The sequence below is a fragment of the Eublepharis macularius genome, chromosome 3 (genome assembly GCF_028583425.1).
Source record: "Eublepharis macularius isolate TG4126 chromosome 3, MPM_Emac_v1.0, whole genome shotgun sequence".
NCBI lineage: Eukaryota > Metazoa > Chordata > Lepidosauria > Squamata > Eublepharidae > Eublepharis > Eublepharis macularius.
Genome location: NC_072792.1, coordinates 90,360,664 through 90,384,926, shown reverse-complemented (window position 1 = coordinate 90,384,926; position 24,263 = coordinate 90,360,664). Strand labels below are relative to the sequence as shown.

General features: G+C 44.8%; 1 protein-coding gene across 4 annotated transcripts in view; it reads left to right on the top strand.

The window, feature by feature from the left end:
* PKNOX1 (PBX/knotted 1 homeobox 1) overlaps window positions 1-24,263 on the top strand; it is a 47,148-nt gene that overhangs the window by 5,157 nt on the left and 17,728 nt on the right. For 2 of the 4 annotated variants that reach the window (XM_054973681.1, XM_054973679.1), the window contains exons 2-3: window positions 18,438-18,537; window positions 21,934-22,061. In XM_054973681.1, the coding sequence (XP_054829656.1) occupies window positions 18,487-18,537; window positions 21,934-22,061 (179 nt within the window). In that variant the 5' untranslated portion in view covers window positions 18,438-18,486. Of the gene's footprint in view, window positions 1-18,437; window positions 18,538-21,930; window positions 22,062-24,263 lie in introns of all 4 variants that reach the window. The other 2 variants (XM_054973680.1, XM_054973678.1) reach the window with 1 other exon arrangement.

The following is a 24,263-nucleotide window of genomic DNA, read 5'->3' as shown; positions in this document are numbered from 1 at the left end:
TGGTCCAGTCATACCTTTGAGGGTTCTACTTCAGTGCCAATTAGAGCCACCTACAAAAAAAGGCTAAGCTCAAGTCAAAGTATGCTGATAACTCAATGACGTCTAAGTTGCAGAAGAGGAAAATAATCCTCATTTTCAGCTCTGACTACTTCGGTTGCATCAAGTCCTTCCAGGGTTCCAAGAACACCATCTCCAACCCATAGACAGCATTCTGCTTCGGTTCCATCCCTTTCTGAGGGTGATATTCCTGAGGTAATGGGTCAGTCTACAGCCATTTCTCCATTACCACCATCACCAATACAGCCTGTGGAAAGATAGAAGGGCTTCTCGGACACATCTGAGAGTGACAATCTGGCTCCTCACCATAGACGCCATTGGTTCCATTACTATGCTTACAGGTTTGAAGTTTTGCTGGACTTGTATCCACCCCCTCATTACTTCCTTCAAGATGAAATACTTATGTTTCGGTTCACGCAGAACAAGAAATAAATTGAAACCTATATCAGTTCCAGCCACAGTTCCAGAAAATAACATTGCCTTGGAACTGACATGGAACCATGCAGTGCGATCAGATGACAATTCTGACAAAGTATCGAATCTTGCATTGGAACCTTCTCCAGCCAAATTTCTTACTGAGGATTCTGCTGTTTCTCCAAGTGAAGATCTCCACCTGTGCACTAAGCAGTTAGTCCAGATGCCGAGATCTTTGAACATTGAGGTGACTTGGTCTGCTCCAACCACTTCATATCCAGTCTTCAAGGTCGTACATTTGGAAGCAGCCGGACCAGTGGCATTTCCAATAATGCAAAGCATGTTTGACATGACCAAAGATGTGTGGTCCAGACTAGAGAAGGGCACGAACAGCAATACGAACAAAAAAAGCCACGAACAGCCCAATCTGCTTTTCGCAAACAAGCTGTTTGTGAGTCCCCATTCTAAACGAACAGGTGGTCGTTGCAAGCCTTGTTCGTTGCTGTTTGTCAAGCCAGACAGTCTGGCACCTGCAATCAATTCCCTTGGCAACTTAGGCAGGGATTGTCTGAATTCTGTCTGAACTCCTGCTGTTGCCCTGGAAACCCCAATCTAAGCCCAATTTACCTAGATAGGCAGGTCTTTCTTTCAAGTGTGGAGCTCCCAATTTGTTACAAGGGAGCAAAGAGCGGGGGGGGGGGCTCCCAGCTCTGGCTTAGTTTGCAGACAGTGGAGAGGGAGAGAGTTGCTGTTGACATTTTGATAGAGTGCATTGGCGCTTGAATTTTCTTTGTGTGTGGTGGGATAGGGCTCTACCCCTTCAAGTTCCAGGGCTGCTGCCAGGCTCTGGGCCAAGCTATTATTTATTATTGATACCTTTCCTGGTGCCTGCTCAGGTAAGGTTTCTGGGAGTGGTGCAGTAGGGATCTTGACTTGGATGATGGCTGGAGGAGAGCCTGCTGGCCCCCATGAACAGCCAACCACGAACATGTTCATGAACAGGGCCTTATTCGTGGTTTTTCGTGAGTCCCTGTTCATGGATGGCAACGAACAATGAACATCATGTTCATTTTTTTTCTGTTCGTGCCCATGTCTAGTCCAGACCAGCCTCGATTCCAGCGATGTCAAAAAAGCTGGACAATATGTATAAAACCAATCAAGAAGGATCAGGTTTCTTGTTTACTCACCCTCCTGCCAATTCGATTGTTACTGAGACCATCCAAGTCAAGAGCCTCCCAAAAAACATGGGCCTTTCGGCTCTGATCAATAAAGAGGGCAGGAAACTAGACATAATAGGTAGAAAGGTTTATGCTTTTGCATCCTTAACCTTTAGAATTAGTAATTATGAGGCCATTATGGCCTGCTACCAGCTTTTCTTATGAGGAAAGATAAGTCCATACCTAAGCCTCATCCCAGATGAGAAGCAAAGGTTAGCAAAAATTTGCAAGGAGAAGCATTAAGTCTCTTCAAACTAGAAATTAATGTCACCAGACATACTGGAGTTTGCTCTTATTGCCTCCACAACTGTGATACATAGAGACGTGTGGCTCAGAACCACAGCACTAGCTCCTCACCATAGGATAAGGGTAGAAGATGTTCCTTTTGAAGGGACAGACCTATTTTCATCCACAATGAACAAGGCACTCCAAAAGATTAAGAATGATGTGACAGCAAGGTCCTTGGGTTTCACACCTCTTTAACCAAATCCTTTTAGGCAGAGATTTCCCCCAATGTCATATCCACCTTACAGTAGTAAATACAATCAGTTCCATTCCCAACCAACCAATGCACACATTGCCCAGAGGCTCTTAACAGCCTTCTTCCTCATTCGGTTTCGTTTTCTCAGCCATGCCGGACGCTCCTCTCGGCTGGTCCGGGAGGAAACGACCGGGCACCCTGACCGGGCGGCTGATCTGCAAGGATTAGCCCCCAGGACTCCCAGGGAGGGAGCCAGGGTCCGGGACGCGGCGGGAAGAACCCCCCGAAATCAATGCGGGGGGGGAATTGCCCGTTTGTCCCTATGGAGGCCGGCAGACGTGCGCGGCGCCTCGAGTGCCGCCGGGCAACGAGAAACGGCAAATAAAAGAAACAGGCGGAAGCCTGTAAACAAGCGAATCCCTTCTGTTCTACAAGCGTTAGTGAAGGAGAGGTTGATCTGAAGAAGACTCGCTCTTCCCCTTCGGTGAGTTCCAGAATTTTGTTGGCGCCCCCCCCCCCCCAAATGGCAGCAAAGAAGCAAAGTCCCGCTCTCGGTAAGTCAATTTCGGCTACCTTGAAGGGAGAGTCGCTCGAAGAGTTGGTGCGCAGGGCGGTGGTGGAAGCCATAAAACCCTTTGTTGACAAGCTGAACGAAACTGATCAAAGGGTGGGCTTAATTGAAAGCGAAGTGAAAACCATTAAGGAAGTAGCGGGGGGGGGCAGAGAAGTCTGCTCTGGAAAGTGCGTCACTTGTGAAGGCTACAAAAAAGGAGCTGAAGTTGGTTGAGAACCAGCTGATCGGGCTACAGATGGAACGAACGCAGACAATTTTGCGTCTCTAAAACGTGAAAGAGGAGGAAAATGAGGATCTGTGGGATGTGGTCTCGGAACTATTGGCGATACCCGCGAGGACGACTAAAGATGAGGTTAAAAGCGCCATTTTGGAGGTCCGTCAGGCTTCTTCAAAATATGCAACAAAGCGACAGTTGCCTCGTGAGATCATTATTGACTTTTCATTTAAAAAGATTCGGGACACCATCCTATATAACTCATACAATGCGGATTTGGACTTTATGGGTTTGAAAGTCAAGATTTTGAAGGACGTTCCATTTCTAGTCCGGAAAAGACGTTTTAAGTATAAAAAGTTTGCAGCTCTTCTGAAGGACCATGGAATAAAGTACAAATGGTTATTCCCGGAAGGAATATGGTTTAGATATAAAGATCAGGCCTATAAGATACTATCAGAAGATCAACTAAAGGATTTTGAGGATAAAAACCCGGAATTCTGCTGCACCGAGAACGAAGAAAAGGAGAAGCCTGAGGGGGGGGGAGGAGGAGGAGAGCACCGCAACAGCGGTTGCACAGAGAGAATTGCGTCCGGGACCTAGAAGGGGGAGGAAAGTTTAATCAGAATTTGAAATGCCTATTCTCTGTATGATTAACCACTCCATCATTATCCTATGGAGCTATTTTTGTATTATGACAGTATTAAGGGAAAACATTGAAGTGTAGTGTTTAGTGTTTAGTGTTTGTAGGTTATCCCCCCCCTTTTTCTTTCTCCATCCCCTTTGTCCCTTCCCCTTCCCCTTTCCTTGTGATAGTCTTGTGTAGTGCTGTGTAGTGTTTTGTAGTTTGAAAAATAAAAAAATTATATATATAAAAAAAAACAGCCTTCTTCCTCTACCTCTGTTCAACTTCAGAGGAGATACTTCTGAACAAAATCAAGGATGGTTCCCGTTCCCAGATGGATCAGTCTGGATCCAATGAACAAAGTTTTTGATGCCACACCTTCCAAGGCTATGTCAGTCAACCTCTCCTCTATAGGCCTGGGAGTCTTATCACTCAGAACACTTGGGTGCTGTCCATAATCAGCCAAGGCTACTTGCCTGGAGTTCAATATAGCTCTACCCAATATTTTCCCTCTGCACAACCCTCCATCTCTTCCCACCTTACTCTTATAAGAAGTGCAGGTTTGGCTACAAAAAAGGCCATACAACCAGTTCTGTCTGGTTGCATTGACGGGGTATTTTCTTAATATTTTATTGTCAACAAAAACTCAGGAGGTTCCTGCCCAGTTGTAGACCTCTGTTCCGTAAACAAGTTTATAGTTGTCAAAAAGTTCAGCATGTTGTCATTAAAACGTGTTTTACCCTTGTTAAAAACACAGGTTTGGTTTGTTACTGTTGATTTAAAGGATGCATATTTTCATGTTCCAATAAATGTTTGCTACAGAAAGTTCCTTCGCTTTCAGTGTGGCTCCAAGAACTACCAGTAGTACAGGATTCTTCATTTTGGCCTCTCCTCTGCTTCTCATATTTTTACAAAAGTCATGGCAGTAGTACACCTCAGGGAGAAAGGGTGTACCATTTTTCCCTATTTCGACGATTGCCTTCTGGTGGGCCACTTACAGATTTAAGACTTTCAGATTTTATGGCCTCTCTGACTCTGATAGTTCCGTTTGCCAGACTGAGACTTTGTTTCCTGAAGAACTGGTTTGTCAGTGTTCCACTCACACTGACAGAATCTGTACAAGTGGTTCACTATCCCGATGTTCCTTCACATGTCCCTGAAGTAGTGGAACAACACACAGAACCTCTTGGTGGGGACTCCTTTTAGCTCCTCTGCAGTTCATGTATCAATCTACACAGATGCCTCTCTGTCAGGATGGGGCTTGCTCTGGGGCCACCCAGGTAAAGGAAGCATGGTCTCCTCAAGAACCGTCTATGCATATCAACCTCCTTGAGCTTAGGGCAATAAGGTATGCTCTGAAAGCTCTGTTTTGCCTAGTAGAAGGCAGGAATGTTCATATATGCAAGGTCAATACGACTGCCATGCATTACTTGAACAGACAGGGAGCACAGCTTCCCTGGCCCTCTCCTAGGAATCCTCACTGATTTGGGAATGAGCTATCCAGCATCGAGTCATTCTTTTTGCCATGCACATAGGGGAAAGGACACTGTTCTGGCAGATGCATTAAGTCGGTCCGAATCCCAGAACTACAAATGGTCCATCTGCATGGACTTCCTACACCCTGCTTTTGCAATGTAGGGATATCCTACCACAGATCTGTTTGCCACAGCCCACAACAAGAAACGTGCTCATTATTATTGATGGGTAGGAAAGGGGAAGGCCTTTCTCCGGGATGGCTTTCAGATCCCATGGTCAGGCACCCTACAGTATTCATTCCCCCCCTTTTCCCCTTATGATGTTGACTCTCAGCAAGATGATGAGGGAAGGTTCCTTGGCAATCAATAGCCCTTTACTGGCCAAGGCAAGCCTGGTTTGCCACTCTATTCCAAATGGTACAGAGTAGAATCTACCATTCTCCCCTAACACCACACCTGCTACAGGATGACATCGTTCTCCACCACAACCTAGGCATTCTGAAACTAACAGCCAACTAAAACTAACAGCTTGGTTCATATCCCCTCTGGACTGAATTTCCTCAGTTTAGAAGGTCCTGTTGGAAGCTAGGAAACCATCCACCAGGAAATCATATTTAGCCAAATGGAAAAGATTTTCTCTTTGGGCTGCAGGCTACAATGTAAACCTGGTCTTGGCCTCATTGCCATGCGTTTTGCACTATTTGTTCCAGCTAAAGCATCAAGGGTTGGCTAATTCTTCCATTAAAGTCCACAAAGACCATTTTCACACTTCTTGCTCGCACAAAGCTCCCGGAATGACAGCATCTTCCTGATGCAGTTTCGCAGGAGAACGGGAGTTATTACAGGAAATCGCGCCAGGAAGACGCTGTTTTTCTGGGAGCTTTGCGCAATGTTCTGCAGTCGGCAAGAAATGTGAAAACGGCCCTAGTGGCTGTTTCAGTCTACCATGATAATACAAATGGGAAATCTCTTTGCCCAACCACAATGCAAGTCTTTCCTCAACAGTTTAGCAAACCTATATCCTCCAGTTTGTTGAAAGCAAGATTATAAATAGATAGTTTCAGGTGGGTAGCTGTGTTAGTCTACAGAATGTCATGGCCAAGTGGTGATTAGAACATGGGTCTACCAGTCCTATTCTAACTCTTGTAACTGTTACACCCTAGTAGACCTATCTAGTGAAATGAGTTAGGTTACACCATGAAAAGATGTTTTGATGAATCGTTGGAAGCTATGTTACCTTTAGGGGGAGGGCAGTAGATTTAAGGTGACTTTTCAATTTGTTTTCTTTTAATTGAGACACCCTAGGTTCGTCGTCGTCCTTCTGTGCAGCCCCACATTGGGACTGCGCATGCGCAGGCCGGCCGCGGAAAGATTTGACTAGCTATAGAATCGTGAAGAGGGGGACGCTCGCCGGTTCCGCGCGTGCGCGGTTCCGTTCCCGCCAAAACCGGCATACTTAAGGCGAGCGTCCCCCACATTCCCTCAGTTCCTTTTTCGCCGCCGTCGGAATTGGTCCTGCTAGCGTTCTTTTTCCAACTCTCACTATGGCCCTCTTCAAAAAATGTCAGAAATGTTCGACGAAGATGACCCACTCCGATGGGCACGACTTGTGCCTTCTCTGTCTCGGGGAAGGGCACATTGTTCAGCGCTGTGCTATTTGCCAGTCGTTTACACCCAAGGCCCGCCACGACCGTTCTGCTCGGCTGAAGGCCTTCCTCTGGGGGTCTAACCTTCTACCCCAAGATCAGGCGGGTAAGCAGGATGCGCCTTGTTCGGCCGCTTCTCCCGCTCCCGGGCCTTCGTCTGACCCGGCTCGTGGTTCCTCGGATCCGACCCCCTCGGAACCGGCTGCGGTACCGGCTACCCCCCTTGTGACCGAGGGTGCTACCCGCCCGAAGAAGCGCTCGGCGGAGCGCTCCGCTGTGGAACGGGCTGCTTCGGCGCCCCCGGCAAAAAAGTCGAAGTCTCGTTCGAAGCATCACAAACGAGACATCTCCGCTCCCGCCACTCGCGGCCCTTCGCCTGTGCCGGCGTCTCTTTCAGCTCCTCCGCCTGATGCCTTGCACACGCCGTCGCCGCCGCACACGCCTCCACCGCATATAGAGGATGATTACATCTCGGTTCCGAACTTCCCGGATCCGATCGTGGCCTTCGAACATGGCTTGCCATCCGCTCCTGCCTCTACTGATCCGTCCGTTCCGTCCTGGTCCCAACAGCAGGTCCCGGACGCCCGTTCGGTTCCGACCCCGTGGCTGCCTCCGGTGCAGAACTTCCCGGGCATAGGTGATGTGGCGACCTGGTCATCCTTCGTGTCCTGGCTCCAGTCATCGGCGGCGCTTGTCCAGCGCGCTGGCCTGGTCCCATCGGTACCTGCCTTCTCGTCGGCCGTGCCAGAGACGTCCGTGAGACAGCCAGGACACGCGGTCGCTCCTCCGACGCTGCCTCCGGTCTCCCGCGCGGAACCGATGCCATCTGCCTCTGCGCAGGTGCCGGAGTTCTCCGGTTCCGAGGATGAGGAGGGTCTGGCTTCCCCCTCTGAAGCTTCCTCCGACCTGGCGTGGGATCCATCCCCTGACGACGCCGTCGGTGAGTCCAGAGCATCCTCTCCCACCGAAGATCATCGTATGCTTCCTGAGCAGATGATCCGAATGGCAGAAGCTTTGGAGCTGGATGTCACTTCTTCTGCCACGAAGCACAAGAGTAAGGTCCTCCAGGCGCTATCCTCTGGTTCTTCGGCATCTGTGGCTTTCCCTCCGGTGGAGGATCTCGTTGATGCCGCGCACAACTTGTGGCAAGCACCGGCCTCGGTTCCGGCGACTGCTCGGAACCTGGAAAAATGTTATCGGCTGAAGCAGGAGGATTGTCCTTTTCTCTTCGCCCATCCGAAGCCTTCTTCCCTGGTCGCCGACGAGGTCAACGCTCGGTTCCGTCGAAACTCACAATCCGCTCCAGTGGATCGAGAAGGCCAGGAACTGGATGCCCTGGGTCGCAAGGTCTACTCCTCCGCGTCCCTTGCTTTTCGTATCGCCAACTTTCAAGCGATAATGGGATCATACAACCTGTTCCTATGGAACCGACTGTCAACCTACATTGCCGACTTGCCCGCTGCCAGTCGCCCCTTGGTCAAGGCTCTGCAAGCTGAGGCTGTGAAGCTCGCAAAACAGCAGATGACAGCCGGGAAAGATGTGGCTGACTGTTCGGCTCGCTCCATGGCTTCCTCTGTGGTCCTCCGAAGGCATGCTTGGCTCCGCTCCACGGCCCTGCCTCTGGATAAGCGGACGAAGGTTAAAGATTTCCCCTTCGGGGGAGCCTCTTATTTTCGGAGAAGACGGATGAAGCCCTGTCCCTCATGAAGAAAAATCACCAAACGGCTAAGTCCCTCGGCGTGATTGCTGACCAGTCGGCCTCGAGGTATCGTGCTCCTCGGTTCCAGTCCTTCCAAACGCCCTACCAGTCTTCCCAGCCCTACCACCAGCGCCAAGGCCGCTATTCTTCCACTTACTACGGCCACCGTTCCTTCTCCGGTTCGCAGAAGGGTGCTGCTAAAAGGTCTTCTCGGAACCGAGGGAAACAGGGACCTCAACGCTCCCCGAAAGGTCCGGCGTCGGGTCCGAAGCAGCTCTTCTGACTAGATCTGGACGCTGCCCTGCCTGCCTCCCAGGATGCTGGCCAGACCCCCTTGTTTGGGAAGAGGCTCCGACCGTTTCTGCCCGTTTGGCGGACTATCACTACTGACTCCTGGGTGTTGTCTATTGTAGAGCATGGCTACAAATTGTTGTTCACCTGCACCCCCCCACTCTCTCTGCCCCCTCGTTATACACCTGTTTCTGGTTCACTGTTGAATAATAATGTTCAGGAGTTGCTTCTAAAGGGTGCTGTGCGTGTGGTTGATCTTTCCACCTCTCCCTATGGTTTCTATTCTAGGTACTTCCTAGTGGATAAGAAGGATGGTGGTTCTCGCCCTATCCTAGACCTCAGGGGTCTCAACTCCTACCTTGTGACCCAGAAATTCAGGCTGCTCACCCTGTCCAAGGTTATAGAGCTTTTGGACACTGGAGTCTGGATGGCCATTATTGACCTGAAAGACGCCTACTTTCACATCTCTATACGTGAGGATTGTAGGAAATACCTCAGATTCTTCTGTGGGTCAGTGTCCTATGAATACACTGTTTTGCCTTTCGGGTTGGCTTCCGCCCCCCGAGTATTTACCAAATGTATGGCTGTGGTGGTGGGCTTTTTACGCTCTCAAGGATGTGTCATCTACCCCTACTTAGATGATTGGCTCCTGGTTGGGCCATCTGCCCTTGGGCTCAGGGATCAGCTCTCCCTTGTCACTTCCCTGCTTAATAGCTTGGGCCTTCTCATTAATTTCGGAAAGTCCATATTTTTGCCTACGCCAACGATACGGTTTATTGGGGTAGTTCTGGACTCCTCTTTAGGGAGGGCGTTCCTACCTTTGGACCGTTTAAACCGCCTGGTTTCTCTGGTGCGTTATTTCCTGTCTCATCGCTACCAGACGGCCTTACTTATTCAGACACTCCTTGGGCTTATGGCCTCCACTACGAGTGTAGTGCTTCTGGCACGCCTCCATATGCGGCCCCTGCAAACCTGGTTCCTTCGACGTTTTAACCCTCTTCTGATGTCCCCTCAGCGGAAGTTCTCCATCCCAAGGGGTGTGCTGCGCTCCCTGGTTTGGTGGTCCCTCCCTGAGAATTTATCCCGGGGCTCTCCATTTGGCACTTTCGTGGCTGACGTTACTGTCTCCACTGATGCCTCCAACCTCGGCTGGGGTGGCCGCTGTGGTTCTTTAACAGTGCAAGATGTCTGGTCGCCCTCTGAGGCCTCCTTGCACATCAATGTGTTAGAACTCCGTGCAATCCGGTACTCCCTTGCTTCCTTCACAGATGTGCTCCGGAACAAGCGGGTCCAGGTCCTGTCCGACAACACGACGGCCTGCTACTACGTGAACAAGCAAGGGGGAACGGTTTCACTCAGGCTCTGCAAGGAAGCCGCACGACTATGGTCTTGGGCGGCCCACAACAATGTCTACCCCAGAGCGATTCACATCGCGGGGGAGCTGAACGTGTCCGCAGACACCCTCAGCAGGGTGTTTCTCCCGCAGCACGAGTGGTCCCTTCAGCCCAAATATCTCCTTCCAGTTTTCCGCCAGTGGGGGTTTCTGGAGGTAGACCTCTTTGCTACGGCTTCCAACAGACAGGCCCCGCAGTTTTGCACCAGGGCTGGGGTGGATCCTCGATCCCTGGGAGATGCCTTCCAGATACCCTGGTCCCCAGGCTTCTTTTATGCCTTCCCTCCAACCCCGCTCCTGCACAAGGTTCTTTGCAGGATTCGAGCTTATCGCACCCACTGCATCCTGGTGGCTCCATATTGGCCTCGCCAGGAATGGTTCCCCCTCCTGCTCTCCCTTTCGAAGGGATGTTGCCTGCCCTTCCCAACCGCCCCGGACCTCTTGCTGCGGGACGGTGTGTGGCACCACAATGTGGGGGTTCTGAAGTTGACGGCCTGGCTCCTGCTGGCCCCGGAGTGACCTTCTCTGCTGAGGTCTTGCAGATCCTTTTAAACTCACGAAAGCTCTCCACTAGGCTGTCTTACCAGCGCAAGTGGTCCCGTTTTTCCCATTGGTTGGCTCCCAAAGGGGCTTCCCCTTTTGTATGCCCCCTACCTTTAATTTTTGATTACCTGGTGGATCTCCACTCACGTGGTCTGGCTGTGAGCAGTATTAAGGTCCACCTGGCTGCGATCTCCGCTTTTCATGAGCGGATTGATGGGAGAACCGTGTTCAGCCATCACTTGTCCAAACAGTTTCTCAAGGGGCTTTTCAAAACCTTCCCTCCCAGGGTACCCCCGGTTCCACAGTGGAGTTTACCTTTGGTTCTGGCACAGTTGATGCTTCCGCCCTTTGAACCACTGGCTACCTGCCCGCTGGCATTGGTGACATTAAAGGTGGTGTTTCTGGTGGCTATTACCTCCTCCAGAAGGGTTGGGGAGATCTCTGCCTTTCGGGCTGATCCCCCTTTTCTTCAGTTCTTCCCTGATAAGGTTGTCCTGCACCCTAGTCTGGAGTTCCTCCCGAAGGTGGTAACCAAGTTTCATCTGCAACAGAAGGTTATCCTCCCTACATTTTTTCCCAACCCTTCTTCCCCAGGGGAACGAGCCTTGCACACTCTCGATTTGAAACGTGCTTTATTGTTTTATTTGCATGCAACAGCAACTTGTAGGAAGTCCCCTGCATTGTTCATTTGCTATTCTGGACCCCGTAAGGGTCTGCCTGCTTCCCCACAGTCCATTTCCCGCTGGTTGGTGTCTGCCGTTAAACTTTGTTATGCTAAAGCTGGTGTGCGGTGTCCTTTATCCGTGATCGCCCACTCTACCCGGGCGCAAGCTGCTTCTGCTGCATTCCTGCGAGGAGTTCCGCTTCGGGACGTCTGTCAAGCTGCCACCTGGTCGTCTCCTTCGACGTTCATCAAACACTACTCTGTGGACGTGAATGCGAGACGTGACTCGGCAGTTGGGACTGCTGTCCTGCACTCGTTGTTTCAGTGACACTCACACCCGCCCCCATTGGTGAGTAGCTCGCTATACTCCCAATGTGGGGCTGCACAGAAGGACGACGACGAAAAACAGTGTTTCTTACCAGTAACTGTTGTTCGTCGAGTATCTTCTGTGCAGACACACATTCCCTCCCTCCTGCCCCGCTGTGAGTGCTGTTTCGTACTATTTGGCCTCCGGCGGCTCAGGGGAACTGAGGGAATGTGGGGGACGCTCGCCTTAAGTATGCCGGTTTTGGCGGGAACGGAACCGCGCACGCGCGGAACCGGCGAGCGTCCCCCTCTTCACGATTCTATAGCTAGTCAAATCTTTCCGCGGCCGGCCTGCGCATGCGCAGTCCCAATGTGTGTCTGCACAGAAGATACTCGACGAACAACAGTTACTGGTAAGAAACACTGTTTTTCTTCAGTAAAATAAACTACAAATAATGTAGTATGTTAACTTGGTTTATTCCTTGGTTTAGAACAAGATTGTTAATAGATTATAAAATCTTTGCTTGATAGTCACAATACTCTGGTCAGAAATTTCCCTTGTGACATAAAACAACTTGGGACAACACAATAAAACAACACTTCAGCCACTGTATTTTGAATGAACAGTTGTCTCCCAATGAGCAGTTGATCATAGCTTCCTTTGATTGTAGTACTTTTAACACAATCTGTTGTTAAGCGAGTTTGGGAAATCTGTTTTGGTCCTAAGAAGTTTAGAGGATTTTTAAATCAACCCTCACCAATCTTAATTTATGTTTTGAAATTTCGAGGATGGCCACATTGTACTTCTACATGTGTTTACTTTCTATCATAATTTGTATAGTGCAATTGTGTATAAAAAACTGCATGATGAGAGACTTCTGAGGCAACATCGGGGAAGGCATTGACCTCCAAGCCCTATTCGTTGGCACTCCAGGGCACTTGGATGGCCGCTGTGAAAAACAGGTTGCTACACTAGATGGACCACTGGTCTGATCTAGCAGGGCTCTTTTTAAGGTCTCCTGGTATTCTTTATTGTTTTGTTTTTGTTTCTGGAGCACAGCCTAATTCTTTGCAGACTATATCTCTATATTACTATGTTCTTTCCCCCTTCTTTCAAACACAAGCATGTTCATAAAATTAATGGGGTGGATCTTACTGCTGTCCTACCACTGCCCAGAGCAAAATGTATTTATATATTAAAATATTTATACCTCACCTTTCCTTTTGGCTCAGGTTCAAAGCCTTCCTCCATTCCGGTTGTTTCCGTCCAATTTAAATGGCTCTCCTCTTGGAAGAGTCACTCTAAGAGAGAGATGCAGCACTGTTTTAGAAGTTGTGGTTAAGAGGTAAACCGTGGCTTTTATCTATAACACTACAGTAGACCCTCGTTCACAGATTCACGACTTGCATTTTCACTTATTTGCAGTCCATAATATGATCATGTGACCCAGTGTTTAGCCTCTTTTTTACCCGGATTGCACCATCATCCTCATCACTAAATGGTTGCATTTTGTGAGAAATTTTGGTACGGTTGTTAGTGGGAGGTAGCAGACCCCTGGCCCCTAGTATTTGTAGATATCACTATTTGTAGTGATCTTGGGAATGGATCTCCCTGAAAATGGTGAGGGTCAACTGTATGGTGCACTGCATGGGTGACATTCCCACCACAACCATTTGGAAAACATTCACCTGGGATTAATAGATGTATAGGGGCATATAGATTAAAATCTGTACATTTTCATTCCATCATTCTTCCAGGGTGCTCAAACTGGTAGACATACTCCCATCCCGTTTTATCTTCTCAACAGCCCTTTGAGGTAGATTAGCCTGACTTAACTGGCTTGATGTGTGCTTCATGGCTGTCACACAGTGAGTTTAGTCGAGATTCAAACTTTTCCTGGTACTACCATTACAACATGCTAGTGCTGTCCTGTTCATTTCAGTCTTGGAAGTAAAACCCATGAAAGTTGCAACAACATTACATTTAAAAGATTCACAGTACAATCCAATTGATGTAACTCTGGTCGTTTCCACACATCCTTAACATAGCACAAGACTCATGGAACACTGGCAGCTTTGTAGTGCAATTTCCAACGTCACCCAGATGCAGGTAGTTACGAGGGTGCCACGAAAATGGCATCATGATGGAGTGATGTCAGAAATCACGCAACAAAGCCACCAGCATTCTGTGAGTCTTGCGCTGTGTTAAGGACATGGAAACAGCCTCTTTTTAGGACTGTACTGAAAGAAATGGGAAGCTGGGAAGAATTCTGAAAATATAGAATGCAAGTGAAGCAAGTAAAGGAATACATTCAGAAGACAGATCGCCTTTTGATGCTTTGATTCTAACCACACAAGTTGATTTTGAGTTTGAAACTCCTCCAAATCTGTAGAATAAGGTTGGAATCTTAAGATTTTTAGATGGAAAAGTATGAAGTATACATATACTTCATGTGTAGTATAATAAAAGCACATTTCCCCACTGTATTTGCAGTTTTATGCAATACTTTTGTTAGAATTTAAGAAAATAGTATGATTCTGTGACATCTGTATGCATCTGAGAAAATCTGCAAATGGATTCCCTTCCTCTCAAAGAGGAAAGCCATACCTAGTGGGTTATGGTATCACTAGGGGTTCCATAGTTCTTATTGGAGCCCTTCAGTGGTAGGAAAGACAACCTTACTGTTATCTCCAGTTGTAAATAGTCTAAATGTGATGAAAATTGAGAAAATAAAACTCTGAGAAACCTACACACAATCATCATAGGAATGGTACGAACAATAGCTGAAAGGCTGTATAGTATACTAGGGAGAAGAGAACTGTTTGACAAAAAAAAGGGCATAGTGTTTGCATCAGGAAGGAAGAAGGGGTTTACTGGTAAGCATCAAATCTACCCCATATTTTTGGTGATCATCTTAACTGCAGCAGTGTCTCAAAACAATACATCCTGTTTATAGAATAGATGCAGAGGAGTTAGCCGTGTTAGTCTGTGGTAGCAAAATCAAAAAGAGTCCAGTAGCACCTTGAAGACTAACCAATTTTATTGTAGCATAAGCTTTCGAGAATCAAGTTCTCTTCGTCAGATGCATGGTACAGAAACTGGTCAAATATAGAAGAGGAGGGGGGGAGGGGAGGAGAGAGAAGATGCAATTAGGGGGGGAGAGGGAGGATGCAACCAAAACATTCCTTTACTAGTAAATGTAAACATCTCCTTTTGGTATGGAGATTAATTGGCTTGTGTGAGGTTTCAAAGGAGTTTGCCGTGTTGGTTTGTAGCAGCAAAACAACCAGACCATCCAATTCCAATGTAGTATAAGCCTTCGATAACCACAACTCTCCCCGTCAGATGCATCTGACAAAGAGAACTGTGGTCCCCGGAAGCCCACGTCAGGTGCCACTGGGCTCCCCCAGACCCTGCCTCTGTAAAGGAAATCTGTTACCTGTGATAATGTGATAACCATTCATAGTCCCTATTTAGTCCCAAACAGATTTCCTTTACAGAGGCGGGGTCTGGGGGAGCCCAGTAGCACCTGGCGTGGGCTTCCGGGGACCACAGTTCTCTTTGTCAGATGCATCTGACGGGGAGAGTTGTGGTTATCGAAGGCTTATACTACATTGGAATTGGATGGCCTGGTTGTTTTGCTGCTACAAACCAACAGGGCAAACTCCTTTGAAGCCTCACACAAGCCAATTAATCTCCATACCAAAAGGAGATGTTTACATTTACTAGAAAAGGAATGTTTTGGTTGCATCCTCCCTCTCCCCCCCCCAATTGCATCTTCTCTCTCCTCCCCTCTCCTCTTCTATATTTGACCAGTTTCTGTACCATGCATCTGATGAAGAGAACTTGATTCTCGAAAGCTTATGCTACAATAAAATTGGTTAGTCTTCAAGGTGCTACTAGACTCTTTTTGTTTATAGAATGCAAGCAAAGGAAACCAGCTGCTTTAGTGAGGTCATCCCTCTATCTGGGACCAACTACAGTCCTTAAGGAACCCCCTGCAGTCTATAGTAGCCCAAAGCTGCATTGGCTAAGGTAAAGTCTGCCATCTAATTTCAGGTGGAAGTATTAATCCTTGAACATGCCTTCCACTAATATCTCAGACAGCAGCGATGAAAGTGAAGGTATCCCTCAGAGGGTATTTTTTCTTCCTGGAATCTCTTCTTCATGACTTTATATGCATCTTCATTACATTTTTCAATCCTTCCTGAGATAATCGACGAAGGGCCAGCTTGCCCCAAAATTTATGTATATTTCTGTCCCCCATGAACCAGAGGCTTGTTTGAAGTACAGTTTCACAGTCACACCACAGAAAATTTCAGATATTTGGTTACCATGTTCACTCATGTTATTGAATTGCTACCAGGAATAAAGTTTTCATAGGTGGGCACTGAGAGCTCAATGAATACTTTGGCAAGCGCTCAAAGAATCACATTCATCTTGAAAGTAAGAAAATACTATTATATAAAGGATCATATGAGTAGATTGCAGTAGTAAAATATGTGTAAAGTGGCTTGATTAAAGTGGCTTGATTAAAACTAAGGGTACTAGACAGTATTGCTGTCTAGCATTCTCTTATAGTTTCTTCAAAACCCAAGGAGAGGTGTGTTGCAGTAATGGCATGACATGACTTTTTTGGAGATTTCTCATATTTGCAAATACCCTTAATGCTTTTCTGTGGTCTCTTCTAATTTGATCACAGTAGTAACTATTACAGACTGATTTGTGTCCACTCTCATCTCTACTAAATGGCTTGTATCCAGCCAGCTGCTGGTCAAAAAGAGAGGAAGGGTCCTGCCAAAAACGCTGAGTTGAAGATCATGGGACCTGCATGGACAAGTCATGTGAGACAGGGCCTGATGTGACATGAGGAATAGGTGAGATTCAGTGAAAAGGCCTGGATCCAACCCAAAGTGTTACAATTTTCAGTGTGCAATTTCATACTTAATTTCTGGCATTTTGCTCACTTAGAGAAGAAAAGAGAGGGTTCTCCGTACCTGAAAATGTATATGAAAGTGAACAAACAAGCATAACAACTGAAATTCAACAGAGAATCTTCAGCTTCTATTTGTCACTCCACAAGAAAAAAAGTTAGAACTGACCTTTTTTCCTTAGGTAGAGATAATTTTTATGTAGCTCCTGCCACATGTATATTGTAATGTCTGAAGCTTCCTGTGAGTGGGTTTTTTTGGGGGGGGGAGGGGAGGTTGGATAATTAGTATACATTTTCAGAAGAAAGTACAGCATGCATTCAGGGACTCAGTGCATCTGCTCCTGCTTCACACAGGTAAACTGGCTGCTTATTCATATGACCTCTTGATGTGAACCAATCTATTCATGGATGCAGTCTGTGGATGCTGGAAAATAAATGCATTGTGACAGCAAAGAAGCAAATGCAACTAGCTACATTTGTGTGTACTGAGGTTGCTGTTTGTGTACCCCAGAAGTCTTGCATGGAGAAAATAAGCAACTTTGCATTGGTGAATGAAATGAAGGAAAATAGGTTTGGAGGTGTGAGAGGTAACTGGTGATGTTTGTGTAGGGAAACCTGTTGTACTGTCAAAGCATGTGTTGGTGAAAGAATGTGCATGTTCTTCATGAGAAAAGCCATAACCGTTTATTATTTAGTGCGGCCACTGGACAATTTTTAACTGGCATTTTAGTATCAACACCTAGAGAAGTTATTCTTTTCTCAGACTTTGTAAGAATACCCAAGAGTGCTATCTGTCTTGTGTGTGTCACGATATCAAATATTCCTCAAGAGGATACAATAAAAAAACCAATGATGTTTCTGTTCCCAGAAGGGCTTGTACTGTGTTGTTTATTCCCTGGGTACTTTTGGTTTATACTTGAGAGTGACTAGGATGTTGCCCTTTAATCCAGAAAGTCAGGGTTAAAATTGCCACAAAATAATAGATTAGTCACTCAGCCTGTCTCCCTGGGTATTTGTAAGGATAAAGGAAGGCAGGAGATCATATCTACTACCATGAACTCTTTGGAGAAAGGATGGGATAAAAGTGCAATAATTATAATCCTTTAGGGATTTTTATTTTAGTCAATGTACAGTACTCATGTTCTAAATGATTGTGTCAGTATTGTGTGGCAGTGCCTGGTGTAGTTGTGCATTTTTCTGACCGTTCCTGTGCTTAGTTACAAGAATCAGGACAAGTGAGAAATATACATAAATTTAATCCTCTTGTATATTTTTCCCAGAACATCTAATTTAAAAGGTTACTGTCTTGTTGGCTTTTGTCAAGAAGTTTTTGAGTAGGGTTGTTAATTCTTCTTTACCCATTTTCTGCCTGAAATCCAACAATTCTTTTCTCTCTTTTTGGAGTCAGTTTCTAATCAATTCCTTTTTGATCAAAGAGAAATTTGAAAAGAGGAGGGGCAGGAAAGGAGGTTCTGCAAAATTTAGAATTTCACTCCGTAGATACTCGGAGGCAGGCAACATCTTCCCAAGCCTTCCTATAATCCTGCTAGAGCACCACCCTGGGATGTATAACATAAAACAACTGTGAGGGCTGAAGTAACAAAAGGACTCCTTGATTTCTCTTTGAAGAGAAATGAAATGAGAAATCATGCTCCTAAAAAAAGAGAATAAAGAATCAATGGCTAGACCTAAAAAAGTGAATTTCAGAAAGGGAAATTCCTCAACAATCATAATCCTACTTTTGAGAAGAAGATTCATGAGATTTTATGGGTTCATAAAGAAAACATGTATAACTATAATTGCATCATTAACAAAACTACAGTTTTAATTATATTGGCAATTCAGTCATCTATTTTGTAGTATATAACTAAAAAAACTGCTAACATTTTTTGGGTTTTTCCCCTCAGAAAATTTGAACTACGATATGATGATTTGACTTACAAGCTCTTGGTAACCATGATGGCAACACAGACAATAAGTATAGACAACTACCAAGATGGACAACAGGTAAGGATATCTGTGCGCTGCGTAGTAGCAGGTTCAGGTGTTTTGTTCAGTGATTATGGCACCCAGCATTTGAAGCTATTTCCATGTTGTATCATTGGCTTGTGTATCGTATTTTAGCTCTTTTTTAGCTCTATTTGTAGAAGGTTAGGTACGAAGCAATTGAATTGTCAGAAACATTCTTTTTGGAGAGGATTGATGAGCTAAACAAAGTTTATCATTTTGCCTTTAAATAGATCTGTTATGCAAATAGGGGTCTTTCCTTCAGTGCAAGGAATTTCTGCCAGTAGAAGTGCCTTTTGTGTCAGGGGAAGGCTCCTTGTGTTGGAGGAAAGTGCCATTGTTTGCAGAATAGATCTGCAGAATCCAACCAAAGTATATTTTTGGCTTCTGTATATGCCCCCCGCCTGCCCAGTTATTCCTTTTCTTTCACAATGTAATTAATTTTAGCTACATTGATGGTCCCTTTTACCAGGGGATAGCCTCCACTCTCTGTTGCTTTAAGTCCAAGTAGCTCACTGTGAGCAGGTAAATGTAGTGCTTTAAGTTTATTTGCTGCTCTGATACTTGAACAACGCACATTTATTGTATGTTGAGATTAACAGCTCTTTATTATAATAAACATCTTTATTGAAAACTGGAAGCAGACAGACTGAAGACTTAGGCTCAACAGTAACCAATTTATACTTGTAGAAACCACACCCACGTTTACTACAACCAATACAATGTAAGCAGCTAGAATCTTTCGTTTGCATGAACCATATACAAGTATCTATTTTTCAGCACAGTGATTGGACTACAAGGTAACAGTTCTGATTGGCCATGCTGGCTCTCAAACAACCAATAGCTTTGTAGGCCTCAGGAGCCTTCGTTCTACTCAAGCAGTACATAACATGATTGTCATCGTTTCTGAGTTTGGTGGGTGTCAGGTCTTCTAGTGTCTTTCACAAAAAAAATCTGATTATGCTTTTGATACTTTGTTACCTGAATGTCGTTATAAAACTTTAAGCTGCATGTCTGTCACTGCCAATATTGTTGGCCTTGTGTGGTCTGCCAGAAACTCAACAGTTCTCCTCTGGACTGTGAAAGCTTGCCTGTACCTTTTATTGACCCATCCTAATTGCACGCATTGACCATGTATTTTAAAAATCTTATTGGGAACTATTTACTTTTTTATGATCCCAATTCTATGTCTTTCACAATGACTTTAAAAACAAACCTTGGTTTTGTTGTCAGCATTTCTTTCCTCCTCTGTGGTCTTTTCAACTCAAACTGAAACTTGTCCACAGAAACCAGTCTCTTAGTAGATTGGCTGTAGAAATAAAGCATTTGATGGGTATATTCTTTTGTTTTATCTATACTGTATTTAAGAATTTAAAAATCAAATTATATGCTATCCATAGGAAAATACCCAATATTTGCAATATTTTAAAGAACTGTATGTATTCTTCAGTTTTCCTTTTAGCAGCACTCTCAAAAGTAAGCCCACGGAACTCCGCCCCTCCCCCCCATACACCATAGAGAATTGTTTGTTTATTATATTTATTTAGTTATATCCTGCTTTTCTCTTCAGTGGGGACCCAGTTAGTTTATAATATTGAAAAAATACAGAAAAACACCAGCAATACAGGAAAAAAAGTTTAGTAAACATTTGTATTCATTGTGTTTATAGAGCTGAGATTATGCATATTTTGCTTAACCACTTTGAAATCAGTTCTAGTATTTTCAGAGTGTAAGTATTATAATATTGTAATTGACATACAACATTTGGTTTGCCTTTTAAAGCTATGGTCTTGGGTGTGTGTTTCTTTTTGAAGTTAATTCCTGAAGCTTAAAAATAACTTTCTGAGGCTGAATAAAATTGTTGTGTTTTTTGTTTTTTTCAAATATGTCATGAAAACCTGAACTTGAGAATAAGTAGTTGGCACCCTGATTCATTATATATTTCTTTGTTAGCAAATCCTATCAATTTTAGTGGAACTTGCTTCCAAGCAGTATCCTTACAGTTGCAGCTTAAATTTAAAATGAAGTTTTAAAAGTAAACTTTTCCTCAGATGATCTAGATGAAAAATACCTGAGTTTGTATTTTTGGTATATACGTGTGGTCTGATAACTTAAGAGACGGCCGTAGGAAATAGCACCAGACAATGAGACAATGATAATGAGAATTTTAATGAAAAATATGCAGTGTAAAAGATGTACTTCTTTTTTAAACATAAGCTACCAAAAATGAGAACTGAAAATGAAATTACTTTCTCCACTAGAAATATTGCAAATATAAGCTGCTTTCAGATGTCACAGTCAGATGTGGGTGAAATTTTTGTTTCTGAAGAGCCATTGGCTTGAATCCAATCCCACATTTCCACGGTGCAAAGACTTCTGCCAACAGACCGTGGATTTCTTTTACCCCTCCTGCCTCCATGGCAGCTAGAAGCGTCTCCCTTGTCCCGTCCTGCACCTGGTGGCAAGGGGATCCTTGTTTTGTGCCTGCGGAAACACTTTGCTTGGTCCAACTCACTGTTTCATAAAAGTAATAACAATGAATGGCTGCCATTATCAGACAAATTTGGTAGTTGCAAAAGTTTAATTAATGATTTTCAAATTATTATTCCTAGGGATTATGTGGTGATACCTATAAAAGATTTATTTAGTCTCAGAGGTAAAAGTTCCAAAATTGATTAATGAGAGGGAGACCAATGGTTTTTAGTCAGAAACTAAAAGAAGCAGACTTGGCTTGCCCTCCTCCCAATTATAGCAGCCAACCAATGACAGCCTTCAGGTCTCCATCTCCATCCAGCTGTTTGTAGTTCTGGTCATAAATCTGTCTGTCAACTGAACATGAGGCTTCATGCTTTGGACTAGGAGGGCTCTTGAAAGCTTATGGCACAATAAATTTGTTGGTTTTTATGTTGCTACAAGACCAGGATTTGTGCAACGAACTGTACTTTAAACAAACCACAGTCGATTGCAAAACCTAAATGCAGCCGTAGATATGTAAATGTCTACCTACAGAGAACGTTATAAATACCTATAAATATAAGTAGATAGATATCAGTATTCATCTAACTGATCATGAAAAAATTTTAAAAATATATCTTGATATTTAGAACTGTATATTTTATTAGTAATGTAATTTTTTTATAGCTTTGTATTTCATGGCATGTTATTCTCACAAGCGGGAATCAAACTTATATCATCCTTTCCACTATTGCCATGCCCCCATGCTACAAGGATCAAAAGAGTTTTTTGTTAAATGTTTGTTCTTTTTGAATAATTGCCAAGTCATGCCAACCTTCTGGCGACTTAACTAGACCTTTGCATTTCTCTGTGCTTAGAAAACAGATGATTTATTAGGGATTCTATGCATCTGGTAATATAAAGCATCCTTTTTTCCAGCAGATGCAAGTAGTAACTGAGTTAAAAACTGAGCAGGATCCAAACTGTCTGGAAGCGGATGCAGGGGGCTTGAGTCCTTCTCCAGTAGAGTCCCAGACGCCAATGGATGCAGACAAACAGGCCATTTACAGGTAAAAGTGTTGATAAGATTAGCTATTCCAATAGTAAAATCTTTCTTTTTAGTAGGTATGGTGCACTTCTGAAACTGTGGATTGGTCCACATTGAGGGATGTGGAATACCAGAAAGCCAGATGCATAGGTCCAGGGAAGGATGTGATTTTGAGATGCAGGAAACTCTCCTCCTCTTAAGAAGCAATTCTAAGCAGATCTACTCAGAATCCTACTCAGGCCTAGACAGTGGGGCTTGCTCCCAGGAAAATGTTTTTAAAATTGTGCAGTTAGCAGCCAAAAATGTCTTGTAGAAAATCATAATAGATTCATATGGATTTGTGGTTTTGACTCTTCTTCACTTGACATTCCCTTGCCAAATCAACTTGACCTAATTTGAGAAGAGCTGCAGGTTTTTTCCAGTGGTGTTTCCCTGTGCACAGTTCATAGAATCATAGAATCATAGGGTTGGAAGGGACCTCTAGGGTCATCTAGTCCAACCCCCTGCATAATGCAGGAAAATAGGATTGCATAGTTCTGTTCCATCTTGCCCAGAGTCAGGCGAGCTCAAACCCACTCTGCAGATTATTTATTTATTTATTTACTTTATATCCCACCTTTCTCAATAGGGATCCAAAGCAGCTTACATCACTCTTCTCTCCTCTGTTTTATCCTTACAACAAACCTGTGAGGTAGGTTAGGCTGAGAGCATGTGACTGGCCCAAGGTCACCCAGAGTGGTAGAGTGGGGATTTGAACCTGGGTCACCCAGATCCTAGTCCCACAATTTAACCACTACACCACATTTGACTTTGCAAAAATGTGTTTATATACCACTCTTCTAGACAGATTAGTACCTCACCCATAGCGGTGAACAAATTAGTGTTATTATTATCCCCACAATACAGTTGGGGAGTTGGGGCTGAGAGGAGTGGCTTACCCAAGGCCACCTACTGAGCTCATGGCAGTAGTGGGATTTGAACAGTAGAGTACTGATTCGTAGCCAAACCACTTAACCACTGTGCTACAGCAGCCCCTAAATTGTATGAATGGTCATGGGGCTTTACCATTTCTAATACTTAGTGCTCCTGTCCTCAGGTCTTTGCATACTGTGGCAGGCTGCATGCACCTGAGTCTGTGGGAAAAGGCCTGCATACTATGCTATGGAACAGATAGCAAATGCTGGGTTGGAGGAACCAGAAAGTACAGTAAGTTCAAAAATCAGGGTCTAAGCTCAATAACTTGTTCAAACGCTGAGGTAGCATCAAACCAAGTCTGCAGCTAACAGTGAGTTATTTAACAGGACTTTGGTTTTTGGTTCTGTATTTACTCTGCTTCAGTGCATGTAACAATGCTATGCTATGCAGAGTTAATCCAGTCTAACAATATCAGTGGAATTAGACTAGAGCAACTCTACATAGGATTGCACTTTCAGTCACATTCACTTCAGTGAAGCATGAACAGATTTAACTGCTCTGGACTGAGACATATCTCTAGTTATGGCATTTGTATTGTCTTCAAACTGAATTTCTAATATACTTATGTATTATTTTTTATATTAAATTAGTCAGACAGGTTCTGGATATCAAAGACGGCAAAAATTGTTTTTGTTTAGGCTTGGTTTATAACAAAGTTTGCTGAACTGCCAATAGTACAAGCAATCTAATTTGCTTAAAATGATTGAATAAAAATATGGACTGTCAAACTAGGCCTGTATAAATAGCTCTAGCCTGAGTTTAGTGGAATTTGACACACAATAAATAGAAAACATTACATGGCTAGTTTGGAGTAGTGGTTAAGAGCTATGGGACTCTAATCTGGAGAACTGGGTTTGAGTCCCCGCTCCTCCACTTGAAGCCAGCTGGGTGACCTTGGGTCAGTCACAGTTCTTCTAGAGCTCTCTCAGCCCCACCCACCTCATGGTGGCTGTAAAATGCCTCAACATGGCTGTAAAACGCACTGGTGACTAACTTCTGAAAGCAAAATTTTAAAATTCTGTTTTAGATGGTAAATTTATGACTTTAGGAGGCTGGTAAGTGCTTTGGTTTGGTGTAGTGGTTAAGAGCAGTGGGACGCTAATCAGGCGGACTGGGTTTGATTCCGCACTCTCCTCCTCTTGAAACAAGCTGGGTGACCTTGGGTCAGTCCCAGCTCTTCTAGAGCTCTCTCAGCCCCACCCACCTCACAAAGTGATTGTTGTGAGGATAATAACAACATACTTTGTAA